The 14,496-nt window shown below is 43.5% G+C and overlaps 1 protein-coding gene across 20 annotated transcripts in view; it reads left to right on the top strand.

Moving 5' to 3' along the window:
- Positions 1 to 6,299, top strand: part of NRCAM (neuronal cell adhesion molecule) — a 320,549-nt gene extending 314,250 nt beyond the window's left edge. For 19 of the 20 annotated variants that reach the window (XM_024990762.2, XM_059885646.1, XM_010804207.4 and 16 more), the window contains one exon: positions 219 to 6,293. In XM_024990762.2, the coding sequence (XP_024846530.1) occupies positions 219 to 456 (238 nt within the window). In that variant the 3' untranslated portion in view covers positions 457 to 6,293. 20 annotated transcript variants of the gene reach the window in all.
- The last annotated feature ends 8,197 nt before the right edge of the window (positions 6,300 to 14,496 follow it).

Raw genomic sequence — 14,496 nt, 5'->3', positions numbered from 1 at the left:
CCATCCACCTGTCGAAGACTTCATGATTAAACCATTTCTGCACTCTACTTTCATTCCAACCACATTCCGGTCATTGAAGGCCACCTGGCGATTAGATTGGGCTAGAGAAGCTCAGGGCGCCAAATGCTTCCTCATAATTTGCATGCCTGATCTTTGAGAACCAAGCATTTTACCTAAGGGCCCATCTCGACGAACATGTTTTATCTTTCTTTTTCCAGTGATGCGGAAGACCACAAGCCTTTAAAAAAAGGCAGTCGAACACCTTCAGACAGGACTGTGAAAAAGGAAGATAGCGATGATAGCCTAGTTGACTATGGAGAGGGAGTGAATGGCCAGTTCAATGAGGACGGCTCCTTTATCGGACAGTACAGTGGTAAGAAAGAGAAAGAACCAGCTGAAGGAAACGAAAGCTCAGAGGCACCATCTCCTGTCAACGCCATGAATTCATTTGTCTGATTTGTGAGCTCTTTGCCAGTATCCAACTTTTCTCAAATGTTTATCTTAATAAGCACTTGTCTGTCCACCTTCTCATACTATGAACATAGAGGCAGAAAGTCTATGTGCTGCTGGGTGTTCATATGATGAGAACTGTCAAAGCAAGAACGTAACTCAGTCAAATGATATCTTAATGTGAACTGCAGTGCAAAGTGCATACTTTTTCATTCAACATAGGTCATCTTGATTTCCTAAGAACTGATAAAAAAAAAAAAATGATACAACGTCATCAACAGATCACCTTCTACCCACTTTGGGATACAGTTCAATAGGTTGCATGAAAAATGCTACACCTTTAAAGGATATACCTGTGTATGTTAATCAAACATGGGTTGATACTTTGTTTGATACTCTCCTCCACTGAACCCCTAAGTAGGAATTCCGTTTTCATTGTCAAGAGTGTTACTGTAGTATTCTCTAGAACTTCAATGTCTTTGTGGACATTGTCGTGAAATTGGTGACTCTATGTCTAGCTGTCGTTAGTCTTTTTGGGAGACTGTAAGGAACCATATGTACAATATATACTTGCTAAATGAGTTAATTATGACAGGTACATTTGCTGATGCTTACTGAGACTCTCTTACCTGCTCTTTGCTCCTCTTACTCCATTGACCTCTTAATCATCAAGGTATTATATTGGTACAGTGTTCTACTTTTTACATCCTCTCTCCATTCTGGTCTGTGATTTTTAGGCATAAACGATGTGTATCGCAATGCATTTTGGCACTTGTGCCAGACCAAGAGAATCTCAAACAGATCACTCCAATTAAATTTCCAAAATTATTCCAGAAAGCACAGGGCAAGACATATGCAGTGCCTTCAGATGATAAGCATTCCACAACATACCGCCTTCTATATCATTTGGTACAGTCAACTCGGAGTCCTAGATTATTGTCATTGTCTAAAAGTCACTTGGAAAAGGCAGAGTTCATGAAGATGGCAATGTTGGGGTATAAAAAGGAACTGTGACAGTAAAATGAAGACAATTTATTTTAAGGAGCATTTTCCCCCATATGTCTAAAAAGAAAAGTTTTATCACCAACTGGAGCATATGATGATTTTATGGTCTCTTATGGTTTCTATTAAAACAAGTCACATTCAGTAAGAAAGATGGGAACTTGGTAGAAAATTTTTTTTAAGTTATTTCAAAAAAAAAGCACATAAAGCAAAGCAACAGGAATATATTTTTCTCTAAGTCATTACCTATGTGGCAGCTTTTGAAACTCTGCAGCATTAAACAGTGTGTATGCAAATTACATGGATGCCTTGCAGAATCTAAGAAAACTGATAAGTGCTAACAAGGCCAACAGTCAAAGGGATTACATCTGTGGTTTTGAAAATAAGCATATATATTCTACCAGCTTCATAAATAATATCTATCAAATGGTTTCCTTCCACATATGAAATTCTATAACAACCTATGGTTGAAGGAATGCTCAGTTTCATTTGCCAATAAATTGGTTTCTCATAACTTGCATCAAGTTTAATTTTAAGTAAAGCTTTTTATATGTAGATATTTTGTTGAATTTGTACATACGCTTAGAGTGTAGATGCTATATGCTTAGGGGTGTTACATACAAATAAACATGCCAACAATGTTTATGTTGTACTGTATAAAATGTTAGCTAATTAATACAGTGCGTGGGATTGGAAAGCATTTACTTAAATGCCTTCTGGGGTTTTATTTTCTCTTTTTGCTGTGAAACTGAAAGAGTGAACTATTTTCCATACAGACAGCAGGTTTCTAGAAGAAATTTTCAGAGCTTTGCTGAAGCACAGTTTGAAGTAATCCCAGGTAAAGATGGCTCTACATAGTTTAATGTCTCTAGTCTTCACTTTTCACAGATCAGCCTTTCTTGTGGAAATCCAGAAAGACCAGACAGGCTTGCCTTGGCATCAGAGAGCACAGAGATAAGTTACTTCAAATTTACCAATGTATGGGGGTGGGGTAGGGGAGACAAGAACAGTATAGTTTTTCCTCTTCCACAATGGCAGATGCTAAATTTATCTGTGCATGAAGGGGTTATTTCTGTACTAGTGCAACAGAGTTTGTATTAAAAGTTAAATGTGGTTTTAAAAGTCCTTCTGTCTCTTGTAATATATCATGTTCCTAGTGGAATATGAATGTCCGAGTAATGGTATATTTAACAGTACAGGCAGATGTGACTGGATTTCCATCAAAAAAGTAACTGTTAAAAAGTCATGATCTCTTTGTGATTCTTCTTCAAACCTAGAGTTCCTAATGTTTTGTTTTATTTTATTTATTGGCTGCATCACATTGCTTGAAGGACCTTAGTTCCCTGACCAGGGATGAAACCTTGGCCCCCGGCAGTGGAAACTCGGAGTCCTAACCACTGGACAAACAGGGAATTCCCCCTAATGTGTTTTTTTCCCCCCTAATGTTTTAAAATATAATACAGAGTTTGATTTTTGCTTTTAAAAGGCAGAGAAAAAGTTAAATGAAAAGCTAAACAATATGAAAAAGAGCTAATAAAAGAGGGGCATATCAAACATTGTAATGCAAAGCAGGAATAGATATTAACCAGCCTTTGGAGAAACAGTCTGAGAAGTTAGATGCTGCTTCCTTTCCTGAAGCCCGATCACCACGAGCTGTTCCCTGTTGTCATCCTTTCTTCTACCTGCCTGGACATCCGCCATCTCCAGCTATGGCAACTGGATTCCTTAACTTTTCCTGTTTGATGAAACAGCTTGAGTGTGAACAAGTAGCACTGACGGATGTGTCATCCACCCCCTTCTCAGCAGCCCAGTTCTTCTTGAGTCTCATAACTGTCCAGCTCTGCAAATAGCCAAGACCTGGCTTGTTCCTCCATTTGCCCTTGGTCCCAGCTTTCTACCCGTAAGACCTTGTGCTGGCACAGAGCTCCCCCTCCCTACACAGTTACTTGGATACCAATGTGATACATGCGTCAACTGAATGATGCTAATAGACCCTATGTAGACCTTAGTCCTTCTACCATGGAGAGCATTCACTTTTGAGCAGCAAGTCAGGGTCTCCAGTCTATACCATGGGCCAGATTCAGTCGACGTCCTCGGACCACATCATCAGTCACAGGTCAGTTTAGCAACACAGCCTGGCCAGCTGTAAGCCTGACCACAAAAAGCACTGGTTTGCTAATGCCTTCTTGTTCAGATGGTTTATAATGGCCCTGCTTTACTTTTTTGTCCTCTCTCTTTTTTTTTTTGTAAATTTAAATTTTATTGAAGACCTAAGATGTGAAAATTAAAAAAAAATGTAATTAGTATTTCTGTAATTTAAAGTATAATGATTAATTTTACTTTTGTAATTTAAGTAATTTCAGCAAGCCTTTTTTTAATTGTTCAGTTCTTTAAGATCTATGTTTATAAATTGACTTCACAAGTTGGAGAAGACATTAGATAATTGATATAACCCTGTGTAACCTGGTTTACTTTTAATGTCTGATAAAATAATTGGAAATAGCTTGTGGAGGCAAAGGAAAGAAATGTGAAGAACTGAGACTTCTCACCCCAACTAAGCATCTCTCTCCTGCTCATGAGATTTTTCTACAAATTGCCACCAGAGGGCTCCCGTACCTTATTCAATGGAAAACAGAACAAAAAACTGGGAAAACAAAGCCTCTGGAGAAATAGTGCCAAGGACCTTTGATAATCAGACTGGATCTGATCGTGCAGAAAATGATTGCCTGCTGAAACTGGGAGAAGCGGAGTTAGCAGCTTTCTCTGAGGAGTTCACAACCTCCAGGGCGTGCATCTGTGTCACCATGAGCCTCATCAGTATCTGCTTCCTTGTATGGTGGCCAGGTGGCTGGTGGCCCATCAGCAGAGCGAAAGGAGGAGGAGTCAGCCTCCTGGCTCCCTCCAGACAACCTCACCTGCAAGCTGGTGGTTGTGAAGGAGGGGCAGGATCCTAAAATGGTCCCTCCCCTTTCTCCCCATCATGCCATCTTGTCTGCCACAAGTGGTTTGATATTCTGTGGCTGGTTAACACAGTAAGCACAGTTTAAGCAGAGACAGCTTTTCTTGTTCACTTTAGAAAAAGCAGGAGAGGGAAAGAATACTCCCAGGGTATTTATATTAAAGAAGCAAACTGAGGTATAAATGCTGCAAGGGGAAGGCACGGGGTCCATGAGAGCAAGTGATGGAGGAGACTGAGCTGTGCAGGGTGGTCAGGAGGCTTCCCTGAGAAGCTGGGAGCTGGGGGACAGTGGGACCCAGGAGGAGAAGGCAGGATAAAGCCACTGCCCAGGAGGGGCCCTGCGTCAGGAGCAGATGCCCGGGCCAGAGCATACTGGGCCCTGAGCACCAAAGGGTAGGTTTTTGAATTTAGTCAAGGTGCAGTGGAAAGTGAGGAGTAATTAAAAAGGTTAAAGAAAAGGGTTATATGACCAGATCTGTTTGTGAATGAGGTGGAATTCTTAGGATTTAGTGTCGAGAATGGGCTGGAAAGGAGCCAGGAAGGTTGATAAGAAGCCACTTGGAAGCTTCGCAGTTGTTTAGATAAGAGATGATAGAGGTTGAATCCAGATCATATCACTGGAGATGGATAGAAGTGGGTGGATTCTAAAGATATTTAGGAAGGAAGTTAATGGGAGTGATAGATCAGATGTGGGAGGATGATGGAAAGGGAGAGATCCAAGATGGTGCTTAGATTCCTGACTTGTCTAACCAGACGGTATATTCCTTTTTATTTCTATAGCCTTCAAACCTCTCCAGTCTCACTCAATGTGTTCTGGAGACACTGTCTTGCTTCAGCTGTAGCTATTTAGCTATTATCTCAGCGAGTGACTCAACAAACTTTTTTTTAATCAACAAACTTTGTGCCTGTCTTTGTGCGCTTGAGTAGGAGCAGACAGCCTGCACGCTGGACTCACTTGGGGAGCACTGAAAGTCCTCATGCCTGCCCACTCACTCCACTGTGTCTCTGTTCTAATTGTCTGAGACATAGCCTGGCATCAGAATTTTTCAAAGCTCCCCAGATGATTCTAATGTACAGACAAGACTGAAACCGGCCTCAAGAAACATGTTTCTACACTCTTGTATGTGCATTTAAAGTATTTAATGAACAGTGTTTTGAATACATTTCTTCGTACAGGTTGATCTCAAATTATCTTGTATTTGTCCCAGTAAAAAACAACGATAACATATCTAGGGAAAATGGACTCTGCATCATTGGTGGGATTATAAAATGGTACTTTGAAACACAGTTTTGCCGTTTCTTAAAATGTTAAATATAAATTTACCTTATGACCCAGACATTCCACTCCTGGTATGTACTGAAAAAGAAATGGAAAAATATGTCTATGCAAAGACTTGTATACAGATATTCAAAGGAGCATTCATCATAATAGCCAAACAACAACCCAGATGTCCGGGAACTAAGGAATGCATAAAGACAATGTGGTCTATCCATGGAATTAAACAATGAATCCATATAATTAAATAAGATACTATTTAGTAGTTTTTTTAAAGTACTAATACCTACTGCAACATAGAGGACCAAGGGTAGCATTATGTTAAATTAAAAAGCCAGACACAAAAGACCACATACTGCATGATTCCATTTATTTGAAATGTCCAAAAAAGCAAGTCTATAAAGACAAAATAGGTTGCCTGGGAATGGGAACAGGGATTACTGTAAATTGGCCGGAGAGATTTTTCTAGAGTGATGTAAATGTTCTAAATCTAGACCAGTGCTGACAATGGCACAACTGATAAATTTACTAAAAATCACTGAATTGTATACCTAAGTGAATCTGTGGAATGTAAGTTATACCTCAATAAAGCTGTAAGACAAACCATCCTAAGCTTATGTGTGTCTGAGAGTGATCAGGGCTGTGTGTAAATGAGCCTTGTGATGAGTATAGCACCACAGGATGGGTCACTCCCCCTCCCCGTCCTCCTGATTTTTTCAGGAGACCCCACAAGATCAGTGGTTCTCCAAGTATGGTCCCTGGAACAACAGCATCAGCAGTCCTGGAGAGCAGTGCAAATTCTGGACCCACCCCAGATCTACTGAATCAGTTCTGGGAGTGGAGACCAGCATCTGTGTTTTCACAGCACTCTAGGCGATTCTGGTACATCCTAACATGTGGGCAGCGCTGGAGTCAACCTCCACTCCAATCTCTCCTCTCTCCTGCCTGTAAGCATAGAAAGGATTTACCTTCTGAGATGAAAAGAAGAAACTTGGCTCTTTTCATAACAGCAAAAAAAAGTTGAAATAACTGAAGTGTTCATCATCAGGTAATAGAGGAAACAATTCTGTTGTATCAGACCAACATTTATAGTAATGAAATACTAACCACAGTAAAGAGGAATAAACTACTGATACAGGTCATTCATTCATTCAACTTGCAAACAAGTTTTATTTATGTGAAACACTGGAACAAGCAAAACTAATCTACAATGATGGAAAGCATATCTGTGGTTGCTTGGGGCTGAGCTGTGGGGAGGGATTTACTACAAAAGGGCTGAGGGAGCTTTTAGGGGCAATGGAAATGGTCTATATTTTCATTATGGTGTTGTTTACAGGGGTGTGTTCATTTGTCAGGACTATATACTTAAAATGGGTATACTGTTAAAAAAAAAAATCAACAAATTTGAGAAATCTCAAATTGAGTTGGAAGAGCAGAAGGGGATGCTCTCACATCCTATGCTGATAGCAGAGCCCAACAGGAAAAAGACTCCTTTCCCGGCAAGGACTCAGCCAATGAGAAGCCAAGGGCTCTTTGTTTGCTCCTGCCCTCCCAGCTCCCCCTGTAAGAAGCCTATTTCTTCCCATGCTGTGGGCAGGATTTGCTCATGGCTCACCATGGTTGTAAGTCAGGGATTGCAGTTCTGGTCTGATCCAGAAGAAACCCACCTTTGCTGGATAAGTACTTGACAGTCGGTTCGTTTTAAGTCCACCATTATATCAATAATGCTGTTTTTTTCTTCTTTTTAAATTATCTTATTTTTCAAAAGTTTTATTGAGCTTTGATACTGCTGTTTTTTAAAGGGAAAAAAGAAAAAAGAGTTGGGCCTAAGTGACTTGTCTCTTGGTTCTTTCTCATTCTCTGGTCAGCTGGCCCAAGGAGATTAGGGCGCAGGGGTGGGGAGGTGGGGAACCTTTGGCCCTGCTCTGGTCTCCATGTGGTAAATGCAAGGGGTTAGGATTCAACCTGACTTCTAGAGGAAGGTCGGCTGGAAGCCATCTCTCCCTCACTCCAGCAGGCCATGAGGTCAACGCCTGACTTGTCAGGCATCTGAGGATGCATGTCAGCTCTGGTATCCACCCAGACCTCCCAAGCCTTGGGAGGCAGTCTCCCCTAACTTGCGTCTCGGTGTGGCTTTTTTGAAACCCCGGCTTGTTGGCGTCTCCAGCTCAGTGCTTCAAGGTATCCTTCTCTTTCTTATTTTTCTCCCCCAAACTTCTCATGACCTTCCTTTTTCCTTTCTGCTGTCCCTCATGTTTGCTCTCCTGGGCTAAACAGCATCTGTTTCCTAGCTCTCAATTCTCCATCCTGATGAGGTCACATTGACATCTCAGAATTAACTTGTTGAAATGTAAATCTTGAGTTGTTTTATATGCTAACTCTTCTCTGCCCAGTGCACCCAGTCTCAGTAAATGGTCCCACGTTGGCTCAATCAAGGCAGAGTCGGCATTTTCTCCTCTCCTACCCAACAGCTGGTTCTATTTTTTCCAAACTTTGTGTTGAATACATGCAGCATCTCTTTATTTCTAGCCTCCCAACTGTACTGCCTGCCCCTCTTGCCCTCCTGCAACCCAAACGCCACACAGTGGAGCAGGGTTGTCAAACCTTTTCTGTAAAGGCCTGGATAGCAAATAATTGAGGCTTCTCAGGCCAGGTGCTCTGCATTACAGCTACTCAGCTCTGCAAGGACATCAACCACAGGTGTGTCAGACACTTAACAAAATGGGTGTGGCCACGTCCCAATAAAACTGTGTTTATAGATGTGTTTTGTGCTGGCCTCAGCCTATCAATAGTGATGCTATTGGTTAGAAATACCGGGACAAGAGTTTGATCCCTTTTGGGGACACGTGCCTGAAAGTAATTTGAGTGTCTCTTTTTTTTAACGTGTATTTTTGTTGTGTTGTTAGTCACTCAGTCATGTCCAACTCTGCAAATCCACGTGTAGCTCACCAGGCTCCTCTGGCCATGGGATTCTCCAGGCAAGAATACTGGAGTGGGTTGCCACTTCCTTCTCCAGGAGATCTTCCCACCCAGGGATCAAACCCTTGTTTCTTGCATCTCCTGCATTGGCAGGCAGATTCTTTGCATATATCTATATATATATATATAATTGCATTTATTTAATTTATTTTATATTTGGCTGTGCTGGGTCTTCGTGGCTGCGCACAGGCTGTGTCTAGTTTTGGCGGGTCGGAGCTGCTGCTTGTTGCAGTATGGGGCTTCTCATTGTGGAGCACAGGCTCTCAGGTGTTCAAGCTTAAGTAGTTGTGGTTCACAGGCTCTGGAGCATGGGGTCAGTAGTTGTGGCCCACGGGCTTAGTTTCTCCATGGCATGTGGGATCCTCCTGGTCCAAGGATCAAACCTGTGTCCCCTGCATTGGCAGGCAGATTCTTATCCATTGTACCACCAGGGAAGACCCTGAGTGTTTCTTTAAGAAGGTCATTAAAATGCTCCGTGAGACCAGCTGCCTGCAGGCCTAACGTGAATGGAAGATCCAAAGAGTGTTAGATTGCAGAGGCCACTGTGGAATCTCCTGAGAGGTCTCCTGGTCAGAGTCTGTGATGTCTGTCCATCCAAAGCGAACAGGCATAAAGAAGAAAGAGAGAACCTATTTAGAAGAGGAGTTCTGGTTGGGGGTTGCCAAAAGGAGGCTCTGGTAAGCATTGGTGATTGGAACACCCTTTCTGGAAGCCCCAGCAGAAAAGGGCAGTGGGCCAAGGAAGCCATTCTGCCCGCAGGCATGTGGTGGTTTCTCTAGGAATGTGTCCCAGATCTGGATGATCTCTGGTGTTCGGTTTGGGAGCAGAGAAGGCACTTTGTTGCAACCTTGGCTGCTCCTGGAGGGGAGAGTCCTGCCCCCTTGTAGTCAAGTTGATAGGTGCAACTCCCTGGTGACCTGAGGTTGTGCAGCCTATTTGTCGAGTTGATGGAATGATAGGTACCCTGAGCCCTGTACCGGGCTGAGTATGGAGGGCTTATGAGAGGGTCTCCTGGATTGTTGACAATGGCTTCTGATGAGGTGAAGTTAGTGTAAGCAGAAATGTGGGTAGAAATGATAGGACCTGGGGACTCAACTAATTCCTTTTATATTTGGGTCTCCTGGGTGGGCTTGCCTCCTGTGAGAAAATTGCCCCTCAGCCCATGGTCAGACCAAACCATAGGTCATTAGTGACAACCCAAGAGTCTGACTATGTGGCTCTGCAAAAGGTTGTGGTATGGCCTCCTTGAGGGCTGGGTGTACAGTCACGAGTTCCATCACCTGGGCTGAGCGGGAGAGCCCCTCCCCTCCTCCAGGGAGGTTCCCGAGGAGAGGTGGGTGGAGCCGCATCTTCCAGCTGCACTGGAATGGTGCCATCTGTGAAGACCACAGACTCCCCATCCATCCCAGACATTTGTTCCCAAGGGGCTCCCCAAGTAGCCACAGTGGGGGAGAGGAGGCACCGTTACCTCCTCAAGTCTCCCAGGCAAGGGGCTGAGCACGGGGAAGCCACAGCTTCCTGTAATCCAGAAAGGGCTTTGACATCAGGTGTGGCCCTATCCTAAAGGTACATTTCCATTTTACCAAAGGGGCACTGGGAGCCATGCTGGACTTCCATTGGGAGGCATCTCTAACCCAGGCCTTTATCGGGACTTGGATTTGGAGTAGTGGGGTGGAGGCTACTTAGGGCCTCAGTTTCTGTAAGAGCCTAAGAGGATGCCCGCAAACTGCACTCCAGGTGGGTATTTTGGGGCTGCTACTGTGGGTAGGTGCTTCTCCAGGGAATCTTCCCAACCGGGGGATCAAACCCATGACTCCCACATTTCAGACAGATTCTTTACTGTCTAAGCCACCAGGGAAGCACACTGTGGGTAGGTGCTTAGTCTAAAAGTCTGTAAGAAGCCAGGTTAACTCCTGTTTGGTCCAGACACTAACAGGAGGCATAGTCAGATGTGGCCAGGCTCTTGACTTGGAAAGTAGGGTCAGAGGGCATTAAAGGTAAGGTTTGTTGGACTGTCTGCTGAACTGCTTCTGAAGCCCACTGTTGGGCTTCATCTCAACAGAAGGTGGCAGAATCATGCATGTGATTGCACATATGGGCAAACACAGAGATGAGGGGTGTGTTCCTCCAGAACATGAAAAGACCTAGTTTGTGTTTTGCCTAAGTATGGGGGTGATGTAATGTGAGTAACTGATGTTTTGACTGTTGGGGAGGTTTCTCGGCCCTTAGAGGACCACGTGATGCCCTGAAACTTGTCAGGTGAGGAGGGCCTTAGGTCTCAGAAAGGGTAATTGCCCAGCCACATTGCTGTAACTGGTGCGGGAGGACATACAAGGCTGCCTGCTGCTTCCTCAAAGGGACTGTCAGTCTAAGGTCATCAATATGATGCCAAGAACTGCACTTTGCAATTGTATGGTATTTAAGTCCTGGCAGCAGAGGTTATGTAACCTTGCAGAATTGTTCACATATCCCATTGGGAGCCTCAAAATGTATGTGGAACCCCTTCCAAAGTAAAAGCAAGTTACCCCTGGGATTCCTGTGTAATAAGAACAGAATAGAACATATGAGCTAGGTCAGCGACTTCAAAGGACTCTCCTTGGGCCCATTTATGACCTCACTCAATCCTGTATTAGGAACTGCCTGAGCATTGTGGTTCCAATGGTCAGGGAGGTTCCATTAGTCAGTAGGGGCTTAAGTACCAGCCACATGGATATTAAATATAAGGGCCTGCTGACTCCCATCTCAAGCATGTGAGTAATGCGGGGCATAAGCCTTCAGTGCTCTGTTAACGGTGGTGCTGGGGGCTGTTTACCATCCTGACTGGAGAAAGAGGAGTCCCTGGCATCCATTTGGCATGTTCCACCAGTAAGTCAAGAACCTAGGCTTGTTGCAGGTGGCGTGGTGTCATTCAGGGCATCCATGCCCACAGGAGGGAAACAGGAGTGGGAGAGGGCGCCCCCAGAGGAAGCCCTTTGAGGTGAATGGCCAAATCATGGCATTGAATACATTTATGCCCCTGTGATGGTTTAACCAGCAGAGCCCTGTAAGAGAAGGGCTCCTGTTTGGGGAATTTAGAGGGATTTCCTGGAGTGACTTGAGCTCTGGTGTCTAATAGGACCAAAAAGGATGCATATTTACTGTCCCAGTGGACTCTCAGAGTGGTACAGGGGCGATTGTCCCGGGAGGTGAGACAAAGCCTGGATAGGTACCTAGGTTAGGGAAGGGGCCTCTGCCAGCCCTAGAGGTTAGGGAAGGGGCCAGGAGGATGGAGGGCAGCTGGACGCTAGAGGATGGCTGGCAGGAGGGGGCTGTAGCAGGGAGAAGGCCAGTTTCAGGGCCTGGAGTCAGAGGCTGGCTATCCAGAGAGTAAGTGCCCAGAAATCTGAGGTGTCATGACTCCCAGGGCAGTTTTGTCCATGATCACCTTCCCACTCAGCTCGGGAAACCCGGGAAGCCTCAGGAGCAAGTTGAATTCCAACCACCCAAAGATTGGAAAGTCTCTGGATGTGTGAGGCTGGTGCTCAGCTAACTGGGTAATCCTTGACCTTTCAAATGAAAAGTCATATTCTCCTTTCTCCTTTTCCCAGACAATAGGGCTCCCAGAAAATAGGTAGCATTAGAAGCCCTATTTCTCTGTAATGAGCCATAGGAACGCTTTCCAAAACTGTTTCTTTAAACTTTTTATTTTGTATTGCGGGATAGACGATGAACAATGTTGTGATGGTTTCAGGTGAACAGTGAAGGGACTCAGCCATACATTTACATGTATCCATTCTCCCCCAAACTCCCCTGCCATCCAGGCTGCCACATAACCTTTAGCAGAGTTCCCTGTGCTAAACAGTCAGTCCTTGTTCATTATCCATTTTAAATACAGGTGTCTACGTGTCCATCCCAAACTCCCTAACTATCCCTTCCCCCATCCTTCCCTCTGGCAACCATAAGTTCATTCTCTACATCTGTGAGTCTGTTTCTGTTTTGTAAGTTCATTTGTATCATTTCCTTTTAGATTCCACATATGAGGGATGTCATGGGATATTTCTCCTTCTCTGTGTGACTTACTTCATTCAGTATGACAATCTCTAGATCCATCCATGTTGCTGCAAATGGTATTATTTCATTCTTTTGATGGCTGCATAATATTTAACTGTATATATGTACCACGTCATCTTTATCCATTCCTCTGTCAATGGACATTTAGGCTGCTTACATGTCTTGGGTGTTGTAAACAGTGTTTTCTCCAGATATATGCCCAAGAGTGGAATTGCAGGGTCATATGGTAACTATTTTTAGTTTTTTAAAGAACATCCATAATGTTCTCCATAGTGGCTGTACCAATTTACATTTTACCAACAGTTTAGGAGGGTTCCCTTCTCTCCACACCCTCTCTAGCATTTATTATTTGTGGATTTTTTTATGCTAGCTATTTTGACTGATATGAGGTGATATCTCATTATAGTTTTGATTTGCATTTAACAATTAGTGATGTTGGACATCTTTTCATATGCCTCTTGGCCATCTGTATATCTTCTTTGGAGAAATATCTATTTAGGCCTTCTGTTGTTTTTTCAATTAGGTTGTTTTGATGCTGTTAAGCATCATGAGCTATTCATAAATTTTGGAGTTTAATCCCTCATCAGTCATAGCATTTACAAATATTTTCTCCCAATCTGTGGGTTGTCCTTTTTTTGTTTATTGTTCTCTTTGCTGTGCAAAACCTTTCAAGTTTAGGCTCCATTTATTTATTTTTCATTTCCATATTCTGGAAAACAGATCAAAAAAGATATTGCTGCGATTTATGTCAAAGAGTGGTCTGCCTGTGTTTTCCTGTAGGAGTTTTATAGTATGTGGTCTTACATTTAGGTCTTTAATCCATTTTGAGCTTATTTTTGTGAATGGTGTTACAGAATGATCTAATATCACTTTTTTATGTGTACTGTACAATTTTCCTAGCACCATTTGTTGAAGAGACTCTTTCCAACATTGTGTAGTCTTGCTTCCTTGCTTCCTCACAGATTAATTGACCATGGGTGCATGGGTTTATTTCTTTTTTTAATGTGTTAATTTTCTTGTCTTTATTTTATTAGTTTTTTTGGCTCTGCTGGGTCTTCATTGTTGCATAGGCTATTTCTCTAGTTGTGACAAGTGAGGACTACTCTATTTGCAGTGCCCAGGCTTCTCGCTATGGTGTCGTCTCTTGTTGTAGAGCATGGGCTTCAGTAGTTGCAGCACATGGGCTCAATAGTTGTGGCACATAGGCTTTACTGCTCCATGGCATGTGGGATCTTCCCAGATCAGGGGGTGAACACGTGTCTCCAGCATTGGTAGCCAGATTAGTACAGGTCTTTTGTCTCCTTTGGTAGGTTTATTCTGAGGTATTCTTTTTGGTGTGATGGTAAATGGAATTGTTTCTTGAATTTCTCTTTCTGATCTTTTGCTGTTCAGTCAGTTCAGTTTAGTAGCTCAATCATGTCCGACTCTTTGCGACCCCATGAAGTGCAGCACGCCAGGCCTCCCTGTCCATCACCAACTCTCAGAGTTTACCCAAACTCATGTCCATCGAGTCGGTGATGCCATCCAGCCATCTCATCCTCTATCTTCCCCTTCTCCTCCTGCCCCCAACCCCTCCCAGCATCAGGGTCTTTTCCAATGAGTCAACTCTTTGCATGAGGTGGCCAAAGAACTGGAGTTTAAGCTTCAGCATCAGTTCTTCCAATGAACACCCAGGGCTGATCTCCTTCAGAATGGACTGGTTGGATCTCCTTGCAGTCCAAGGGACTCTCAAGAGTCTTCTCCAACACCACAGTTCAAAAGCATCAATTCTTCAGTGCTC

The sequence above is a fragment of the Bos taurus genome, chromosome 4 (genome assembly GCF_002263795.3).
Source record: "Bos taurus isolate L1 Dominette 01449 registration number 42190680 breed Hereford chromosome 4, ARS-UCD2.0, whole genome shotgun sequence".
In the NCBI taxonomy this organism is placed as follows: Eukaryota; Metazoa; Chordata; class Mammalia; order Artiodactyla; family Bovidae; genus Bos; species Bos taurus.
The sequence above is the reverse complement of the archived record's forward strand: the minus strand, read 5'-3'. Positions and strand labels throughout refer to the sequence as shown.